Genomic DNA, 21,962 nt, shown 5'->3' with positions numbered 1-21,962 from the left:
TCACACCTGAAACCAGATAAAAAGGGGAGAATTTCACTCAATCTTTGCATTTTGTGTCTGTGTGTGCCATACTAAGTATGGAGAACAGAAAGAGAAGAGGACTGTCTAAGGCTACGTTCACATTAGCGTTCCGCTAATGTGCGTCGCTGTTGCGTCGGCGACGCAGCGGCGACGTGCCCCTATGTTTAACATGGGGGACGCGTGCGTTTTTTTTGTTGCGTTTTCCGACACGTGCGTCGTTTTCGACGCTAGCGTCGGACGCAAGAAAATGCAACAAGTTGCATTTTTCGTGCGTCCGATTTTCGTCAAAAAACGACGCACGTGTCGCAAAACGCAGCGTTTTTGCGTGCGTTTTTGGTGCGTCGTGCGTTGCGTCGCCGACGCACCGGCGCGCAACGCTAATGTGAACGTAGACTAAGTCAACAATCTCAAGGTTAGAAGCCCATCTCCTGAGATCTTAATGTTCCTTTGTCCATGCTGTGCAACATAATCAAGAGGTTTACAACCCATGACACTGTAGCTAATCTCCCTGGATGTGGATGTCAGAGAAAATTTGATGAAAGGTTGCAACGCAGGATAATCCGAATGGTTGATAACCAGCCCAAATCAAGTTCCAAAAAATTAAAGCTGTCCTGCAGGCTCAGCGTGCATCAGTGTCAGCGAGAAGTATCCATCGATTTGAATGGAATGAAATGCAATGGCAAGAGATCCAGGAGGACCCCACTGCTAACACAGAGACATAAAAAAGCTAGACTGCAGTTTGCAAAATGTACGTGAGTGAGCCAAAAGCCTTCTGGGAAAAAAAATCTTGTGGATAGGTAAGACAAAGGTAGAGCTTTTTGGTAAAGTACATCATTGTACTGTGTGCCGACAACGGAATGAGGCTTCCAAAGAAAAGAACACGGTACCTACAGTCAAATTTTTTTGTAGGTTTAAAGATGTTTGGGGGTGGTTTTGCTGCCTCTAGCACTGGGTGCCTTGCCTGTGTGGAAGGCATCATGAAATCTGAAGATTACCAACAGATTTTGGGTCGCAATGTACTGCCCAGTGTTAAAAAGGTGGGTTTGCATCCTAGGTCATGGATCTTCCAGCAACAATGAACCCAAATATACTTCAAGAAGCACCCTGAAATGGATGGAAACTAAGCGCTGGAGAGTTTTGAAGTGGCCAGCAATGAGTCCAGATCTAAATCCCATTATACACTTGTGGAGTGATCTTAAAATTGCTGTTCAAATGTAAGTAACTAGGAGCAGTTTGCAAAAGGATAGTGGTCAAAAATTTCAGTTGAGAGGTGTAAGAAGCTTGTTGATGGTTATAGGAAGCGATTCATTGCAGTTATTTATTCCAAAAGGTATGCAACCAAATATTAAGTTGAAGCTGCCAACAATTTGGGAGGTTTTGTGTGAAATTATGTCCAATTCGCCTTTTCTTCTGTTTGTTTTTATGCTGTTCCAATACACACAATGGAAATAAACGTGTGTATAACAAAATATGTGTAATTGCAATAATTTTCTGGGAAAAATACTTCATCTTCTGGAACTATTACAAGGGTGTTAACTAGTGATGAGCGAATATACTCGTTACTCAAGATTTCTCAAGCATGCTCGGGGGTCCTCCGAGTATTTTTTAGTGCTCGTAGATTTAGTTTTTCTTGCCGCAGCTGAATGATTTACATCTGTTAGCCAGCATGAGTACATGTGGGGGTTGCCTGGTTGCTAGGGAATCCCCACATGTAATCAAGCTGGCTAACAGATGTAAATCATTCAACTGCGGCAAGAAAAACAATCTCCGAGCACTAAAAAATACTCGGAGGACCCCCGAGCGTGCTCGGGAAATCTCGAGTAACGAGTATATTCGCTCATCACTAGTGTTAACGCTTTCCGCCATAACTGTATTAAGTACATTTTTGACACAGCAAAAACACATAGTGTCAAAAACCCATTGTGGGCACACAGCCTAATACTCTGACCATGGTCCATCATCAATGGCTCAGGTAAATAGAAAGAAAAAAATACATTTTCATAAAACAATTTTCTTAAAAAGACTAGCTTTGACTATCTCTGGAGCAGATCTGATGGCAGATTTAAAAAAGGAATAATCAGGGGAACAGCAGGAATAAAGTAAAGGCAAAAGCTGGCCGGTTTTGACCTCGTGCCAACTCCTTTTTAAAGAATTACCGGTAGTATCTTTCTTTTTATACAGATGGAGCAGTTCCAATCTATTTGATGATTTGTAATCTTTACATCCATATTTTGTTCTCTTCTTCAATAGATTTTAGTCTATTAATCATAGACGAGTGTCACCACACTCAGAAAGATACAGTTTATAACAAGCTGATGGGGGCATACATGGAGAAAAAGCTAAAAGGAGAGAGAAAGCTGCCACAAATTCTGGGACTGACGGCTTCTCCAGGGACAGATAGGGCGAGCACATTTGAGAATGCTGTAGACCACATTTTAACGGTAAGACTAGATGTACCTGTCTGTGCTGATGTTTTGCCTTACAACTTGATTCTGTATCTAAAAGGTCTCTCTGTTTTCCAGATCTGTGCAAATCTTGACACATGGAAGATAATGTCGCCAAAGACATCCATCGAGAGCCTTGTAGCCAAATCTAAGCAGCCCAAAAAACAATATGACCTAGTACCACAAAGAGATGAGGTGATAAATGAATATTAGTGTTATACTATAAACTATTCCTATACGGCACCCCTTCCTCAAAATAAAAAAAAAAAGGTCCACGTATTTTCCATAGACATATGATTTCTGTTTTTTAGGCCATGGTCACACCATCAGTATTAGGTCAGTATGTTACCTCAGTATTTGGTGAGATTTTTTACCTCAGTATTTGTAAACCAAAACTAAGAGTGGAACAATCAGAGGAAAAGTTTAATAGAAACAAGTCATCACTTCTGTATTTATCACTCACTCCTGGTTTTGGCTTTCAAATACCGTACTCATGTAAATTACTGACCAAATACTGATCATGTGTACCAGCGTTTATTCTACCAGAGTCATTTGTGACCTTAGAATGATCTTCCTAAAATGTGGTAGTTTACAAAATGTAGAGGACAGAGTAAAGACGAGAATAAGGCTTCATTTAGACGTCCATGTTGCACTTACATGTTCTATCCGTGTTTTTCACAGATAGAACGTTTACCCATTATAGTCTATGAGGCTGTTCACATGTTCGTATTTTTTCACATACCAAGTGTCAGTGCAACACGCATGGAAAAAATGTCCATTTTTCTCAAGTATCATGGAGGAAAAAGGCCAATACAAGTCTATGGGTCCGTGAAAAACACACACACAGCACACAGACGACATCAGTGTACTGTTTGTGTGTTGTACGTATTTAACATTGCAAACAATAGGTAAAGATTTGTAATTTATTTATCCATATATGAAAAACATTGATGACACACTGACCCAAAACACTGATGGCACACTGATCCGAAACACTGATGACTCATTGACCTGAAACACTGATGACACACTGACCGAAAACACCGATGACACAGATGACATACTGACCCAAAACACTGATTAAGCACTGACCCAAAACACCGATGACACACTGACCCAAAACACTGATGAAACACTGACCAAAAACACAGATGACACACTGACCCAAGACACTGATGACACACTGACCCGAAACACTGTTGAAACACTGATGACACACTGACCCTATACACTGATGAGACACTGATGAAACACTATCTCAAACACTGATGAAGCACTGACCCAAAACACTGATGAAACACTGATGACACACTGACACAAAACATTGATGAAACACCAATGACTCACTGACCCAAAACACTGATGACACCGGTACCATTTTTTGTATATGTGAATAGTACTGACATCTGATTGAGACCTAACTGTAAGATCAAACTGTAGGGGATTTTTTTTGCTGAACACAAAAATTGGTGGAACATACGGTATTTGAAATTGAGACCTATTTGCAAAGTTGCTATCTTTCCTAATTCTGTCGTGGGCTAGTGCATAAATAGGAACCTCCTAAGTTCTGTGTAGTGCTGTAAGCTACATGTCTGCTGTACAATTCTAATAAGTGATTACTGTTATCCATTGCTCTAGGATCCATTTGGAGACAAAGTGAAGGAGCTCATGGGTGCCATTCATCAGTACCTTGATGACTTTGAGTACACAACAGAATTTGGCACCCAGATGTATGAACAGAACATAGTGCTGATGGAAAAAGAAGGTGAGTTTTATTGCATTGGGCCCATTACTGTAATATACCCTGGCCACTTTATTAGAGTTCTTTCACACTTCAGTTGTGTGGCGTCAGTTAGGTCCGACATCGTGGCGGATCGACGGATCCGTCAAATTTGTTGCGAAAACGGTTCTAACGGATCCGTTTTTTTGATGGATCAGCTGCCCTGATCCATTAAAAAAACGGATCTGTTAGAACCGTTGCGACCGTTTTCACATCCGTTGTAACCGTTTTTTGACGGATCCGTTTTTTAACCCCTTCATGACCCAGCCTATTTTGACCTTAATGACCTGGCCGTTTTTTGCAATTCTGACCAGTGTCCCTTTATGAGGTAATAACTCAGGAACGCTTCAACGGATCCTAGCGGTTCTGAGATTGTTTTTTCGTGACATATTGGGCTTCATGTTAGTGGTAAATTTAGGTCAATAAATTCTGCGTTTATTTGTGATAAAAACGGAAATTTGGCGAAAATTTTGAAAATTTCGCAATTTTCACATTTTGAATTTTTATTCTGTTAAACCAGAGAGTTATGTGACACAAAATAGTTAATAAATAACATTTCCCACATGTCTACTTTACACCAGCACAATTTTGGAAACAAAATTTTTTTTTGCTAGGAAGTTATAAGAGTTAAAATTTGACCAGCGATTTCTCATTTTTACAACGAAATTTACAAAACCATTTTTTTTAGGGACCACCTCACATTTGAAGTCAGTTTGAGGGGTCTATATGGCTGAAAATACCCAAAAGTGACACCATTCTAAAAAATGCACCCCTCAAGGTGCTCAAAACCACATTCAAGAAGTTTTTTAACCCTTCAGGTGCTTCACAGCAGCAGAAGCAACATGGAAGGAAAAAATGAACATTTAACTTTTTAGTCACAAAAATTATCTTTTAGCAACATTTTTTTTATTTTCCCAATGGTACAAGGAGAAACTGAACCACGAAAGTTGTTGTCCAATTTGTCCTGAGTACGCTGATACCTCATATGTGGTGGTAAACCACTGTTTGGGCGCACGGCAGGGCTTGGAAGGGAAGGAGCGCCATTTGACTTTTTGAATGAAAAATTGGCTCCACTCTTTAGCGGACACCATGTCACGTTTGGAGAGCCCCCGTGTGCCTAAAAATTGGAGCTCCCCCACACGTGACCCCATTTTGGAAACTAGACGCCCCAAGGAACTTATCTAGATGCATAGTGAGAACTTTGAACCCCCGGGGGCTTCACAAATTGATCCGTAAAAATGAAAAAGTACTTTTTTTTCACAAAAAAATTCTTTTAGCCTCAATTTTTTTCATTTTCACATGGGTAACAGGATAAAATGGATCCTAAAATTTGTTGGGCAATTTCTCATGAGTACGCCGATACCTCACATGTGGGGGTAAACCACTGTTTGGGCACATGGTAAGGTTCGGAAGGGAAGGAGCGCCATTTGACTTTTTGAATGAAAAATTATCTCCATCGTTAGCGGACACCATGTCGTGTTTGGAGAGCCCCCGTGTGCCTAAACATTGGAGCTCCCCCACAAATGACCCCATTTTGGAAACTAGACCCCCCAAGGAACTTATCTAGATGCATATTGAGCACTTTAAACCCTCAGGTGCTTCACAAATTGATCTGTAAAAATGAAAAAGTACTTTTTTTTTCACAAAAAAATTCTTTTCGCCTCAGTTTTTCATTTTCACATGGGCAATAGGATAAAATGAATCCTAAAATTTGTTGGGCAATTTCTCCCGAGTACGCCGATACCTCATATGTGGGGGTAAACCACTGTTTGGGCACACGGCAGGGCTCGGAAGGGAAGGCGCGCCATTTGACTTTTTGAATGGAAAATTAGCTCCAATTGTTAGCGGACACCATGTCGCGTTTAGAGAGCCCCTGTGTGCCTATGCATTGGAGCTCCCCCACAAGTGACCCCATTTTGGAAACTAGACCCCCCAAGGAACTTATCTAGATGCATATTGAGCACTTTAAACCCCCAGGTGCTTCACAGAAGTTTATAATGCAGAGCCATGAAAATAAAAAATAATTTTTCTTTCCTCAAAAATGATTTTTAGCCTGGAATTTCCTATTTTGCCAAGGGTAATAGGAGAAATTGGACCGCAAATGTTGTTGTCCAGTTTGTCCTGAGTACGCTGATACCCCATATGTGGGGGTAAACCACTGTTTGGGCGCACGGCAGGGCTCGGAAGGGAAGGCACGCCAATTGGCTTTTTAAATGGAAAATTAGCTCCAATCATTAGCGGACACCATGTCACGTTTGGAGAGCCCCTGTGTGCCTAAACATTGGAGATCCCCCACATATGACCCCATTTTGGAAACTAGACCCCTAAAGGAACTAATCTAGATGTGTGGTGAGGACTTTGAACTTCCAAGTGCTTCACAGAAGTTTATAACGCAGAGCCATGAAAATAAAATAAAAATTTTATTTTCTCTAAAATGATTTTTTAGCCTGCAATTTATTATTTTCCCAAGGGTAAAAGGAGAAATTTGACCCCAAAAGTTGTTGTACAGTTTCTCCTGAGTACGCTGATACCCCATATGTGGGGGTAAACCACTGTTTGGGCACACGTCGGGGCTCAGAAGGGAAGTAGTGACTTTTGAAATGCAGACTTTGATGGAATGGTCTGCGGGCGTCACGTTGCGTTTGCAGAGCCCCTGGTGTGCCTAAACAGTAGAAACCCCCCACAAGTGACCCCATTTTGGAAACTAGACCCCCCAAGGAACTTATCTAGATATGTGGTGAGCACTTTGAACCCCCAAGTGCTTCACAGAAGTTTATAACACAGAGCAGTGAAAATAATAAATACGTTTTCTTTCCTCAAAAATAATTTTTTAGCCCAGAATTTTTTATTTTCCCAAGGGTTACAGGAGAAATTGGACCCCAAAAGTTGTTGTCCAGTTTCTCCTGAGTACGCTGATACCCCATATGTGGGGGTAAACCACTGTTTGGGCACACGTCGGGGCTCAGAAGGGAAGTAGTGACTTTTGAAATGCAGACTTTGATGGAATGGTCTGCGGGCGTCACGTTGCGTTTGCAGAGCCCCTGGTGTGCCTAAACAGTAGAAACCCCCCACAAGTGACCCCATTTTGGAAACTAGACCCCCCAAGGAACTTATCTAGATATGTGGTGAGCACTTTGAACCCCCAAGTGCTTCACAGACGTTTACAACGCAGAGCCGTGAAAATAAAAAATCATTTTTCTTTCCTCAAAAATGATGTTTTAGCAAGCAATTTTTTATTTTCTCAAGGGTAACAGGAGAAATTGGACCCCAGTAATTGTTGCCCAGTTTGTCCTGAGTACGCTGATACCCCATATGTGGGGGTAAACCACTGTTTGGGCACATGTCGGGGCTCGGAAGTCAAGTAGTGACGTTTTGAAATGCAGACTTTGATGGAATGGTCTGCGGGCGTCACGTTGCGTTTGCAGAGCCCCTGGTGTGCCTAAACAGTAGAAACCCCCCACAAGTGACCCCATTTTGGAAACTAGACCCCCCAAGGAACTTATCTAGATATGTGGTGAGCACTTTGAACCCCCAAGTGCTTCACAGACGTTTACAACGCAGAGCCGTGAAAATAAAAAATCATTTTTCTTTCCTCAAAAATGATGTTTTAGCAAGCAATTTTTTATTTTCTCAAGGGTAACAGGAGAAATTGGACCCCAGTAATTGTTGCCCAGTTTGTCCTGAGTACGCTGATACCCCATATGTGGGGGTAAACCACTGTTTGGGCACATGTCGGGGCTCGGAAGTCAAGTAGTGACGTTTTGAAATGCAGACTTTGATGGAATGGTCTGCGGGCGTCACGTTGCGTTTGCAGAGCCCCTGGTGTGCCTAAACAGTAGAAACCCCCCACAAGTGACCCCATTTTGGAAACTAGACCCCCCAAGGAACTTATCTAGATATGTGGTGAGCACTTTGAACCCCCAAGTGCTTCACAGACGTTTACAACGCAGAGCCGTGAAAATAAAAAATCATTTTTCTTTCCTCAAAAATGATGTTTTAGCAAGCAATTTTTTATTTTCTCAAGGGTAACAGGAGAAATTGGACCCCAGTAATTGTTGCCCAGTTTGTCCTGAGTACGCTGATACCCCATATGTGGGGGTAAACCACTGTTTGGGCACATGTCGGGGCTCGGAAGTCAAGTAGTGACGTTTTGAAATGCAGACTTTGATGGAATGGTCTGCGGGCGTCACGTTGCGTTTGCAGAGCCCCTGGTGTGCCTAAACAGTAGAAACCCCCCACAAGTGACCCCATTTTGGAAACTAGACCCCCCAAGGAACTTATCTAGATATGTGGTGAGCACTTTGAACCCCCAAGTGCTTCACAGACGTTTACAACGCAGAGCCGTGAAAATAAAAAATCATTTTACTTTCCTCAAAAATTATGTTTTAGCAAGCAATTTTTTATTTTCTCAAGGGTAACAGGAGAAATTGGACCCCAGTAATTGTTGCCCAGTTTGTCCTGAGTACACTGATACCCCATATGTGGGGGTAAACCACTGTTTGGGCACACGTCGGGGCTCGGAAGGGAAGGAGCACCATTTGACTTTTTGAATAAAAGATTGGCTGGAATCAATGGTGGCGCCATGTTGCGTTTGGAGACCCCCTGATGTGCCTAAACAGTGGAAACCCCTCAATTCTAACGCCAACACACCCCTAACCCTTATCCCAACTGTAGCCGTAACCCTAACCACAACCCTAACCGCAACACACCCCTAACCCTAACCACAACCCTAACCCCAACACACCCCTAACCCTAACCACAACCCTAATTCCAACCCAACCCTAACCCTAAGGCTATGTACCCACGTTGCGGATTCGTGTGAGATTTTTCCGCACCATTTTTGAAAAATCCGCGGGTAAAAGGCACTGCGTTTTACCTGCGGATTTACTGCGGATTTCACCTGCGGATTCCTATTGAGGAATAGGTGTAAAACGCTGCGGAATCCGCACAAAGAATTGACATGCTGCGGAAAATACAACGCAGCGTTTCCGTGCGGTATTTTCCGCACCATGGGCACAGCGGATTTGGTTTTCCATAGGTTTACATGGTACTGTAAACCTGATGGAACACTGCTGCGGATCCGCAGCGGCCAATCCGCTGCGGATCCGCAGCCAAATCCGCACCGTGTGCACATAGCCTAATTCTAAAGGTATGTGCACACGCTTCGGAAAACGCTGCGGATCCGCAGCAGTTTCCCATGAGTTTACATTTCAATGTAAACCTATGGGAAACAAAAATCGCTGTACACATGCTGCGGAAAAACTGCACGGAAACGCAGCGGTTTACATTCCGCAGCATGTCACTTCTTTCTGCGGATTCCACAGCGGTTTTACAACTGCTCCAATAGAAAATCGCAGTTGTAAAACCGCAGTGAAATGCGCAGAAAAACCGCGGTAAATCTGCCATAAATCCGCAGCGGTTTAGCACTGCGGATTTATCAAATCCGCTGCGGAAAAATCCGCAGAGGACCAGAATACGTGTGCACATACCGAAACCCTAACCCTACCCCTAACCCTACCCCTAACCCTACCCCTAACCCTACCCCTACCCCTAACCCTACCCCTAACCCTACCCCTAACCCTAACCCTACCCCTACCCCTAACCCTAACCCTACCCCTAACCCTAACCCTACCCCTACCCCTAACCCTAGTTCTAACTCCAACCTTAGTGAAAAAAAAAAAAAATTCTTTATTTTATTATTGTCCCTATCTATGGGGGACAAATGGGGGGTGTCATTTACTGTTTTTTTATTTTGACCACTGTGATAGATTATATCACAGTGATCAAAATTCACATTGGAACGAATCTGCCGGCCGGCAGATTCGGCGGGCGCACTGCGCATGCGCCCGCCATTTTGGAACATGGCGGCGCTCGGGGAAGAAGACGGACGGGACCCCGCCAGGATCGGTAAGTATAAGGGGGGGAGATCAGGGCACAGGGGGGGGAGATCAGGGCACGGGGGGGCGTCGGAGCACGGGGGGGGAGGGATCGGAGCATGGGGGAGAGTGATCGGTGTGCGGGCGGGTGGATCGGTGTGCAGGGGGGGTGGTTCGGAGCACGGGGGGGGGATCGGAGTGCGGGGGGGTTTGATTGGAGCACGGGGGGTGTGATTGGAGCACGAGGGGAGCGGACAGGAGGACGGGGGAGCGGAGCACAGGACGGAGGGGAGCGGGCCACAGATCGGGGGGCTGGGGGGGCGATCGGTGGGGTGGGGTGGGGGCACATTAGTATTTCCAGCCATGGCCGATGATATTGCAGCATCGGCCATGGCTGGATTGTAATATTTCACCATTTTTTTAGGTGAAATATTACAAATCGCTCTGATTGGCAGTTTCACTTTCAACAGCCAATCAGAGCGATCGTAGCCACGAGGGGGTGAAGCCACCCCCCCTGGGCTAAACTACCACTCCCCCTGTCCCTGCAGATCGGGTGAAATGGGAGTTAACCCTTTCACCCGGCCTGCAGGGACGCGATCTTTCTGTGACACAGCATATGCGTCACAGGTCGGATTGGCACCGACTTTCATGACGCATACGCTGTGTCACAGGTCGGGAAGGGGTTAAAAGGGGAGGATTTCAATGTGATTGGCTACTGGAATCTACTGGAAAACTATATATAGTGTGTATTTACACCACATCTTTGAAAGGTTGTAGAGAAAGTGGCAGAAATGGAAGGAGTACTGGCGAACATTGCAAAGATCTATGCGGATTTTACTTTTGAGGCTAATCAGTTGGCAGTCAGCGTTCGAGAGAGGGAGGAAGAAAGACTGCGAATCCTGCGGCAGCGGCGGAAGAGAAGGCTGTGGATCCATCCCATCACAGCACAACGCATGACCCGTGGTGTTTATTCCACGCTTTACATCGAACAATGGGAAAACCCTCAGAAGTTCTTCAATTATGTGAGGATGAGAGCTGAAAATTTCGAAATTTTATTGGGCCAAGTGGAAGAATGTATACGGAGACGAGACACCCAGATGCGCTTCTCCATATCACCAGCGGAGCGTCTCATGGTGACTATTCGGTAAGTAATTTTTTTTAAAATGATTCTCATTCATCAGACTTATAACTGTAATGTTGTTTTTTGAATTTTTTTATTAATTATTGTCTTTTCGTTTTGTTAACAGATTCCTTGCAACTGGAGAGTCGTTCTCATCCCTCCATTTTCAGTTTAGGCTCGGGATATCCACCATCTCAGGGATCATCAGAGATACCTGCCGGACATTGTGGGAGTGCCTACAAGTGGAATACATTCCAGAGCCATCACAGGAGAGGTGGCTGGAGATTGCCCAAAATTTTCATCAAATTTGCCAGTTCCCAAATTGTGTTGGAGCAGTTGATGGAAAGCACATCAGGATCGTCAAACCTTCCGGCTCTGGATCACAGTTTTATAACTATAAGAAGTACTTCTCTATTGTGTTGATGGCCATAGCCGACGCACAATGCAAGTTCATCGCTGTGGATATCGGTGCGTATGGACGCGCAAATGACTCACAAATCTTTAAAAATTCACCAATGGGGCGTCGTTTGTATGGAGAGACATTTGACTTTCCGCCCCCTAGACCTCTCCCTGGAACCACCGGTCCACCATTACCATTTGTTTGTGTTGGAGATGATGCCTTCCAGCTTTCCCCACATTTGCTGAAACCCTTTGGAAGTAGTGGACTGACCCAGAGGAAGAAAATTTACAATTACCGCTTAACTAGAGCACGAAGAGTTGTGGAATGTGCTTTTGGCATCTTAACTGCCAAATGGAGAGTCCTACTAACTGCAATTAAACTGCAGACTGAAACTGTCGATGATGTGGTGAAAGCGTGCGTGGTCCTGCACAATTTTGTTTTATCAAAAGAACAAGTTTCCCTGGAGGATAATGTTTCAGAAAGCACCTTGCGGGATTACCAAAACCCCACTTTTCGCAGTCCAGTAGCAGTCTCCAGAATGCGGGACAGTTTTGCAGACTACTTCATGTCTCCTGCAGGATCAGTTGACTGGCAGTATGAAATGGTGTAAAAAATTTTTGCTTTTTACACTTGTAAAAATACCATTTTTTGTTTGCTTACAAAACCTTTGTACTTTAATGCAGCATAGTATGTTTTGAAACGGTACCCTTTAAACACTGTTTATTGTTACTGTTACCATAACCTTGGTGGCGTTAAAACAGGTTTTTTAAAAAAAAAAGAGAAAGACAATAAAAATATTTTTCAACCAAAAAAAGTTTATTTCTTTACTTTACAAATTTTCATAATTTTGGGTGGAGATAGTAGCGGAGGGGCTGACAGGTTGGACCACGTCGAGAGTGGGAGACAGCACATCACGGACATCACGGGGAGGAACAGAAGTCGAATGGGTGGTGAAAACATGAGTTTGGGCAGAGAGTTGAGGTGCAGATGTGGTGTGTGTGAGGTAGGAAGGTGTGGGTGGGATCGGGAACGGAGAATTTAAAGTGGAAGAATGGAAAGGGGAAGGTAAAAACTGGGAAAGACTAAGGGGGGAAGGAACGAATGACGAAGAAGTAGAATGGGCGGGAGGATGACAGACAGGAGGAGGACACACAGAAGGATAGACGGTGGCTTGAGAGGGGAAAGGTGTTGAAACATGAAGGGTAGGTGGAGGGGCTTGGGACATCGCCTGCGCTAGAGCAGTGTGGCAGCCTTGCATCACATGCATCTGCAGGTCAGGAGTTAGATTTTCCATGTGCCTGAGGACCGACTGAAAAAAACAGTGTCTTGGTGACTGGTTTGCATCTGATTGCATCGTATCCAGACGACTGCTGAGTTCAAGTATGCTTTTGTTAAGCATATTGTACCCAGCAGACGTTTGCTCACTCAAAAGCTTGATGGCACTGTGAAAGGATGCATTCAGCTGCAAAAAGTCGCTGCCGTCCTGACCACAAAGGTGGTCTAGATGTTGCGGCAGTGGCAGAGGGGTGGGGTAAAGGGAACTCTAACTCATCACCTGCAGCTTCAAGTGACGAAGTCCGCCCTGCTGCTCCAGCACTGGTGGATGAGGCTGAGGGATCAAACGAAAGGGAAGGTGCAGAAACAGAGGGGTCGACGTGGTCCCCGGTGGCGGACTCTTGAGGGATCGCTCCAGAGGGGTGCAACTCTGATGCAGGCTCCCGAGTGCTGCAGAAAGTGCTGTTAAAGAAGAAGAAAAAAAAATTAGTATCTTTATATTACAATTGCCCTTGCTGCAAATAAAATTGAAGGTTACACATTTTTACAGTTTGACTGAAAATATGTGGTGTTGAATATTTACCTTCTGCTCAGCAGCGTCGACCGGAGGAACGACAGGGCTCTGGCATGTTTGTATCTGCTCCTGCGTCCTCTAGATCCACTCGGGGCCTGCATCTCCTTATTAAACTCCCTCTTGAAGTGATCCCTGAGTGACCGCCACCGCACGATAATCCTGTTACCTGGAAAGAGAAAGCAAAAATTGGTTACTATACACCACATTAAATCATGCTAACATAAGGTTATGAAGTGTTAATACTTACGCGCTAAATCCTGGGCCCCAGCATCGAGTTCCTCCCAGTTATCCAGAACAGCACTGCACACTTCCTCCCATAGCCGTCGGGTGATTAACTGGTCAGCATGGCGGCGGTCCGACATGTTCCACAGCGGCTCCCGAATTTGTACCGCTTGGATGAGGGTGTCCACATCTATGCCCTCCTCTTCGTCATCCTGTTCGGGAGCACGCTGTGAAGCCTAACAAAAAGATAATAAAAAGGGAAAGATTACACCACATGAATTTTACAGTTTACTAAAAACCAAAACAAAAAGAACTTACTCTTCGGCGACCGCCGCGATTATCATTCCGACGACTATGGGAGGTGCTTTGAGGAACTCTACGTCGAGCCCCGGATTGTGAAGACTAATAAAAAATAAATAAATAAATTAATATTGTTCTTGGATAGAGGCATATGTATTGTGTGTGCTGTGCTGTGCTGAATGTTTGTTTTGGGTGTAGTGTGTTGTATGTGACGATCGATCTGTGCAAAACTTACACTATGCGCTCCCGCTCCTTGTATTTCTCCACCCTGTCCGTCTCCTTCTGTAAGCCCCTCTGCTTCATATTCCTGTGAATACAGAATAAACACATAAAGGGTTAAAATACAATTACCATAGTTGTACCCCCAAAAAAAATTTATTAAGAAAAAAAAATAGACACCTCAGTTTGCTGCTGATGTGATGGGGGGCTCTCAGAAGAAGACATGGTCTTTCAATAATCTTGGGTTGGTCGGTCCCTTGCGTCCCTCTTGGTCCCTAGAATCTGTAAGTATAAAGAGAGTTCTAAGCTACTATACAAAAGGATAGATGCAGCTGTAGGGACTTTACACTTACATCTTTTTAAAAAACTTGGGGGCTTGCTTCTATAGTTGGTAGTCGGTCCCTTGCATCCCTCTTGGTCCCTAGGATCTGTAAGTATAAAGAGAGTTCTAAGCTACTATACAAAAGGATAGATGCAGCTGTAGGGACTTTACACTTACATCTTTTTAAAAAACTTGGGGGCTTGCTTCTATGGTATTGTAGTCGGTCCTTGCGTCCCTCTTGGTCCCTAGGATCTGTAAGTATAAAGAGAGTTATAAGCTACTATACAAAAGGATAGATGCAGCTTTAGGGAAGGATAGATGCAGCTGGGACTTTACATCTTTTTCCAAAACTTGGGGAGCCTGCCTGTGTACGTTTTGGTCAGTACCTACTACAGTACCAACTTACTTTTAGATTTCCCCCACCACAAAAGAAAAAACAATTTCTTAACCATCATACTTGATATGCTAGATATGCTTGATGCACAAGCTGCCAAACCCTCTACCTCCTGTTTCCCCACAAAAAAAACCCCCCCAAAAAACCCTTTAAAGCAACACCAAAACTACTTAACTTGATATGCGCAATGCGCATGTTGGTAAAACCCACCTAAACAAAGTTTAACCTTATAAAAAATGTTCCTCATTCAAAATTAAAATACCAATTCCAAAAATTGTTATTTATGATTAACCTACAGTTTGTATTTTCTAAAACCAGATAACATTTTCTATAGCAAAGATTTGCATTACGCATTTGTATATATAACCTTTACTGCATGTATACCCAATATTACATTTATCTTGAAAAGAGACTACTGACAGTTTTGTGAAATTTTTATTACTATATTTTTTTTTAATTTACTTTTTTTAGGGTACAGTAGGAGCTACACTGCTCTTTATTTGAAATACAAGTACATTATGGAAAACAACAAAAATGCAGAACACATCACACATCATTTATACACACACAAAACACATGTTACAGCACAGCTATTCAAAATACCAGCATAGTATGAAAAACATTTAAACAGGGCAGGCAGGCGCACGCACACACATGCACACGCGCACACACACGCACACGCGCGCACACGCACGCACGCACACACGCACGCTGGATGGCAGTACTCACATGGCTGTCTCAGGCAGGGTCTGGCTGGCAGGGCCTCTCTGGCTGGCAGGGCCTCTCTGGCTGGCTGGCAAGGTCTTGCTGGCAGGGTCTCTCTGGCTGGCTGGCAGGGTCTCTCTGGCTGGCTGGCAGGGCCTCTCTGGCTGGCTGGCAGGGCCTGGCTGTAAAGGTCTTGCTGGCAGGGTCTCTCTGGCTGGCAGGGCCTCTCTGGCTGGCTGGCAGGGCCTGGCTGGCAAGGTCTTGCTGGCAGGGTCTGGCTGGGTCTCTCTTGCATGGAAGGGTCTCTCTTGCTGGCTGGTACATTTGGGAATGACCTGTCCTCTTTATATAGTTTTTGGGTTGTCTGGGCAAAGTATCCACTTTTTGGAGCATGCTCAATTAAAAAAGCGGATTGGGGCGACGGATCCGCCAAAAAGCGGATCGCGATGGATCCGTCGCCCATAGGCGCCCATTCTAAAAAGTGGCGGACGCGATGGATCCGCCGCGGTCCGCCTTTTCGGCGGCGACAAAAAACGTTACAAAGTCCGTCAATGTCTAGAAAACGTCCGCCCAATATCGACGGATCCGTCGCATGGCGGATGGAACGGACGACCATCCGCCACAATCCGTCGCTAATGCAAGTCAATGGGAAAATAGCGGATCCGCCAAAAATAAATGGCGGATCCGCTATTTGACGAAAATGGCGGTTTTTGACTGATGCCGAAAGACTGAAGTGTGAAAGAGGCCTTAGAGAATCCTTCTATTTAAATAAAGTAGCTTTCCAGCATGGAATTTAGACATGTGACCCCAAAGTGCCACGAAAGTCAAGGGAGTGAGTTTTTTGTTGATCACGTTAAGTGTAAATCCACATTGGAATGGGAAAATTTAAGCAATTTTGAACAAGGTATGGTCATTGGGGAGAGACTAGCCAATGTCAGTATTGGGGAAAGACTAGCCGGTGTCAGTATTTCAAAATCTTCCAACCTTGTGGGTTTTTTTGTACAATGGTGTTGAGAGTATTTGTGGATGGAAACAATTTGTCGATAAAAGTGGTTACAGGAACTTGTCTAGAATCGATGCGATGAACAGGTGGAGCACAGTCAAGCAAATTGCATCTGATACATCAGCTAATAAGTCTGAATGCACAACTTGTCCTTTCTAAGTATGGATGGGATGTAACAATGAATGACAGGTTTGAGTGACGACGCAATAAAAAAAGCGAAAAATTTGATAATTCAACAGTAGAAAACATTGCCTGGTCTGATGAATCCAGATTTCTGTTGCACCATGTTGATGGGGGGTTCGCAGTTGTCGCAAGCAGCATAAATTGATTACCTTTTCCTACTAGATGTCAACAGTTCAGGATGGTGGAGGTGGAGAAATTACATGGGTCCTCTCATATGTGATGGCTAGACGATTGGACAGTAGGGTTTACCAAAGCATTGTCCCTGACCCCTTCATCACGCTCATGACAGATGTTTCACTGTAGGTGGTGCCATTCTACAATGCAAAATATAAGAGAACATTTGTCACCAGACAGATACGATGGCCTAATGAATATTGTGTGCCCTCGCGTGAAAAAAAAAAAATTAAAAATTTATCAGCAGCCAATTGTGACCCTCTCAAGCTGTTGTGGGCATTAGAGTAGAACCTAGCATTGTAGCCTAAACTGGTGAGATTAGTCTGTGGCCTAGAGAACCCGTATAAATTGGGCAGTGGCATAAAACGTGATGTCCAGTATAATCCTGCGTTAGGTGACTTATTGTTCATAAACCTTATGTTGGTCTATTTCAGCGGCTGAGAATGCCAACAGGAGGAGAAGAACTTGTGCATTGCACCTCCGCAAGTACAATGATGCCCTCTTTCTCCATGACACAGTAAGAATGAAGGATGCCTATGATTTGCTGGATGAATTCTACATAACAGAGAGATTCATAAAAAATTCTAGAGATGAAACCGATGTCTACCTCTACAGGTTATTCAATGGTACGGTCTGCATTATGATCATACCTTTTCAATTGTTAGACACCTAAATATTAGAATTCACCAAAATTGTAGGAAAAAATGCTTACCCTTATTTTATACCTGCTCACTGGTAGACACAGACAGACTAGTTCACCTTTGTAAAACAGTAAATGAGCCCTTTGCAGCCCAATAGCTCATTGTAATGCACAATTTCACCTGTTTTGGAGGTGGAAATGGACCTCCTTACCTCTTTGGCCACCGTGAGTCTGCACAGGTTGCACCATTGATATGTCCGCCACTGGACCTACTTGTCATTTTCTTTGGTGTGAGATCATATGAAAAGAAGGTTCACATGGTATGGTACTGTAAGATGGATATTGTTGCTGTGGTATTGTGCCTGAGGTGTAGTCTAAGGCCAAAGGCTTAGCTTGCTGGCAAGGGAGTCATTGGGCTGCTGGGTCCCTCAACATATCACACTATATGAGTTTTAAGAGATTTATGAGTGCTGTGTGGCCAAAAAACATCACTGGTAAAGTTATTGTGTACTGAGAAACAGGGGAGGAAAGGAATAATAGTGAGAAAAAGTAGGGTTCACACTCTGCTTGCTCCATCTTATCTCCTATTGTGATTTCCATTAACTGTTCCCTTTATGGAACAAAATAACAGAAAAATTGGCAGGTACAGATCCATTAAGATAGTGAATACCAGTGGCTCCAGATGAACTGCGTCATTTAGTTAAAAAAAATAATGCAGCATGCTAAGCTATTTTTTCCAGATGACAGAATCTACAGTGAAGACTCCAAACGCAAGCTCCAAGATGTAAACCTAGCCTGTGTATATAAAACGAATGGCAAGAAGCTATAGCATGTAAAGTCCATTTCTGATCAGCTGTGAAAAGTCTTCACCCAAAAACAATTCAATGCTCCTTTTTTATTATTATTATTATTATTATTATTATTATTATTATTATGAGTAGAAATACCCTTTGAAAGCCATCAAGATTATTGATTTGAGTAGGACCCCAATAGTCCACGCATTGTTTGCTTTAGCTTACTTTATACTACAGATATTTACGCATTAGCTTCTACATAATTGATCTTCATCAATACAACCATGTATTTTTCCCTTTTCCCATACAGATAACTGTGGTCAACTTTTAGAATTGTCTAGAAATATCAAGTATGAAAACCCAAAGTTGAAGAGACTGGAAGAGATCTTGAAGGAACATTTCCACGACTCCTCCAATGCCCAAGGGATCATTTTCACCCGTACACGACAAAGTACTCACTCACTATTTGAGTGGATCAAGAGCAATGCTTCTCTTCAAGGCCTCAACATTAAGGCTTCAGCTTTGACAGGAGCGGGGTTCAGTAATCAAAGCAAACACATGACACAGGTGAGAAACTAGTGATTATTGACCTCTATGGAGAGTATCCAATACGTCTACCATATATTGAACACTGTGCACTGGACAACTTGGGAGCCTTCTCTCACAGATGCCCACAAATGACTACTTCTGTCTCATTATGCAAGATAGGAGTCCTGATGTCAGAAGCCTTCTCCCCACAGAAGTTAGGGTTATTCATATAACATATTGTGTGTCTATATTTTCATGTTACAATAGCAGCATTCTGGACAAATTTGATAAAATCTATTATAAATTTTCTGCGTTAATTGACTAGTACTGCTAATTTGGAATCCATAGTATGTCAACTGACGCTGCAGATCATCACAGATTTCTTTCTTTCCAATGTAATGATACATCTGTAGCATTTTTTGCAGCAAAATCTGCAACAAAATGTACACAATTTTGCTCAAATTTTGCCACAATGAAAATGTCAATTGTGACCCTACCTTTAAAATGGTTCTATAAAAATTTAATTAAATGGCTCACGTCACGTAATTCAAATGGCAGAATGTCCTAATCACAGGATGGGCTGCAGTCTGAAAAAGCACAGCTCCAAAGACCTGTATCTCAAGTAACAGAGGAGCTGTATCGTAAGCACACATACCTCCATGAACCAAGGAGAATGGTTGTGACAGGAAAATAAAAAAATCTTCTCTTCAGCTGACTGAGAACAAAGGATGTTTCTCTCTAGCTCTTGTCCTCCCTGCTCAATCAGCAAAGGAGAAGATTACTTTTTTCTCCTGTTATAGTCCTTTTCCGACAGCTCCAATATGTGTGCTTGTGATACAGCTCATCTGTCACTTGAGACAGATGTGCTGCTGTTTCATTTATGTGACGGGGAACATTTAATTACAATCTTGGAGAATATGATAAGGCAGAGGTGACAATTCATACTGTTTTATTAGGCATGTCGCATAGCCTAAGTTTTGTAAAAACAAATATGGTATTGGGTTGGGAGTAGAGATGAGGGAATTTGCTCCTGTATCGCGCTGATCAGCTCCGCAGCTGCATGTGTCACAGAGCCTGTTTGTTGAGCTCTCCATGCATGTGTCGTGACTGTCACACAGCCGCGACACATGCAGCTGCAGCGCTGATCGGCTGATCGGTCGCGCGTGATCCAGGAAGCCGGGTTTCCTCTGCAGCTTATTCGGCAAGCGCTATAGCTTGGTGAATAAAGGTACCTTCACACATAACGATTTCGTTAATGATATCGTTGCAACGTCACGCTTTTTGTGACGTAGCAACGATCCCGCTAACGATCTCGTTATGTGTGACAGCGACCAACGATCAGACCCCTGCTGGGAGATCGTTGGTTGCTGGGGAATGATCAGGACCTTTTTTGGTCGCTGATCACCCGCTGTCATCGCTGGATCGGCGTGTGTGTCGCTGATCCAGCGATGCGTTCTCTTCTAACCAGGGTAAATATCGGGTTACTAAGCGCGGCCCTGCACTTAGTAACCCGATGTTTACCCTGGTTACCCGGGGACTTCGGCATCGTTGAAGACAGTTTCAACGATGCCGAAGTCGTTCCCCTGATCGTTGGTCGCTGGAGAGAGCTGTCTGTGTGACCAGCGACCACACAACGACTTACCAACGATCACGGCCAGGTCGTATCGCTGGTCATGATCGTTAGTAAGTCGTTTAGTGTAATGGTACCTTAAGATGGAACCCGAGCAAATTCGCTCATCTCTAGTTAGGAGTCAGCTACAACTACATTAACCTTCATGATTAGGCTTGAGCGAAACGGATCGGACAAATTCAAAAGTCACCGACTTTTGGCAAAGTCGGGTTTCATGAAACCCGACTCGACCCTAAAAAAGTAAAAGTCGCTCAACCCTATTCATGATGACTATCTTACTAAATAACCATTTTTATAGCTTTAATATACAGCGTACAATTAGAGTAGTTTATTCAATTTTAAAATGTCTTCCAAGATTTCATAATTTAAGCAGGTCTGCTGACTTATTTACAATGTTTTCGAAGAACACTTATTGTATAAGTTCAACTTACAATTGTGCTGCAGATTTGGTCATTTCCTTCTTATATTCCCAGAATGAGCAGAAAGATGTAATTCAGAACTTTCGTAAAAGTGTGCTGAATCTGCTTATTTCAACCAGCGTTGCTGAGGAGGGCTTGGATATTCCAGAATGCAATATTGTTGTTCGGTATGGCCTGATGACAAATGAGATTTCCATGATGCAGGTAAGACTTTTTTTTTATAGGTCTGTTTGCCTATCTACACATGTGGCTAATTGTTTTCATGCACAGCCTTCATATTAGCGCTAACACTTTTCATGGTGAAATCCTCTTAGGCAAGAGGTAGAGCCAGGGCTCAGGAAAGCTGTTACTCTTTTTTGGCCAAATTTGGAGGGAAAGAGAGTAAAAGAGAAAGGACCAATGAGTCTTTGGAGGATCTTATGAATCAAGCCATTAAATATGTGCAGGACATGCCCGAAAGAGAATATGAAGAAAAGGTAGGTAACGCTCACATTCTGCTATTTTACAATATTATACTGTCTGAGTATTAATGGTCTGGTTTTCTCATTTGATACAGATTAAAGAGCTGCAGAGAGATTCTCTCACTGAGCGTTTGGTGAAACAAGACAAAATAGAGAGCAAAAAGAAGTTCTCAGCCTCCGATGTCCGGTTGGATTGTCGAAACTGCTCTGCGGCCGTTGCCTATGGGCATGATTTACGCGTGGTAGAAGAGACTCATCATGTGAATATTAACCCAAACTTTAAGTAAGTTTATACTATGGAACTATATTATGTAGTCTAATAAACCTGGGAAATATAAGTGAACAGTTGCTTCAATGTATTAATCTCTTGTGCCAACATATGTCATGATTACTTTGAAGGGCAACTGTCAGATCTCCTGATTGTCCCCAGCCACTATTATACCAGTATATCTGAACATTTCTTTAATCTAATAAGGCT

The 21,962-nt window shown here is 43.4% G+C and overlaps 1 protein-coding gene across 1 annotated transcript in view; it reads left to right on the top strand.

Annotated features, from left to right (window-relative positions):
• The window catches only part of DHX58 (DExH-box helicase 58), a 50,781-nt gene that overhangs the window by 10,582 nt on the left and 18,237 nt on the right, over positions 1-21,962 (top strand). Inside the window, exons 4-11 of the mRNA XM_069751797.1 lie at positions 2,272-2,462; positions 2,544-2,660; positions 4,104-4,230; positions 17,447-17,638; positions 18,757-19,013; positions 21,078-21,227; positions 21,338-21,499; positions 21,580-21,767. Of these exons, the coding sequence (XP_069607898.1) occupies positions 2,272-2,462; positions 2,544-2,660; positions 4,104-4,230; positions 17,447-17,638; positions 18,757-19,013; positions 21,078-21,227; positions 21,338-21,499; positions 21,580-21,767 (1,384 nt within the window). The remainder of the gene's footprint in view (positions 1-2,271; positions 2,463-2,543; positions 2,661-4,103; positions 4,231-17,446; positions 17,639-18,756; positions 19,014-21,077; positions 21,228-21,337; positions 21,500-21,579; positions 21,768-21,962) is intronic.

This window comes from Ranitomeya imitator, chromosome 2, assembly GCF_032444005.1.
Source record: "Ranitomeya imitator isolate aRanImi1 chromosome 2, aRanImi1.pri, whole genome shotgun sequence".
Lineage (NCBI taxonomy): Eukaryota > Metazoa > Chordata > Amphibia > Anura > Dendrobatidae > Ranitomeya > Ranitomeya imitator.
Note: the sequence above shows the minus strand (reverse complement) of the source record. Positions and strands in the feature narration are given on the sequence as shown.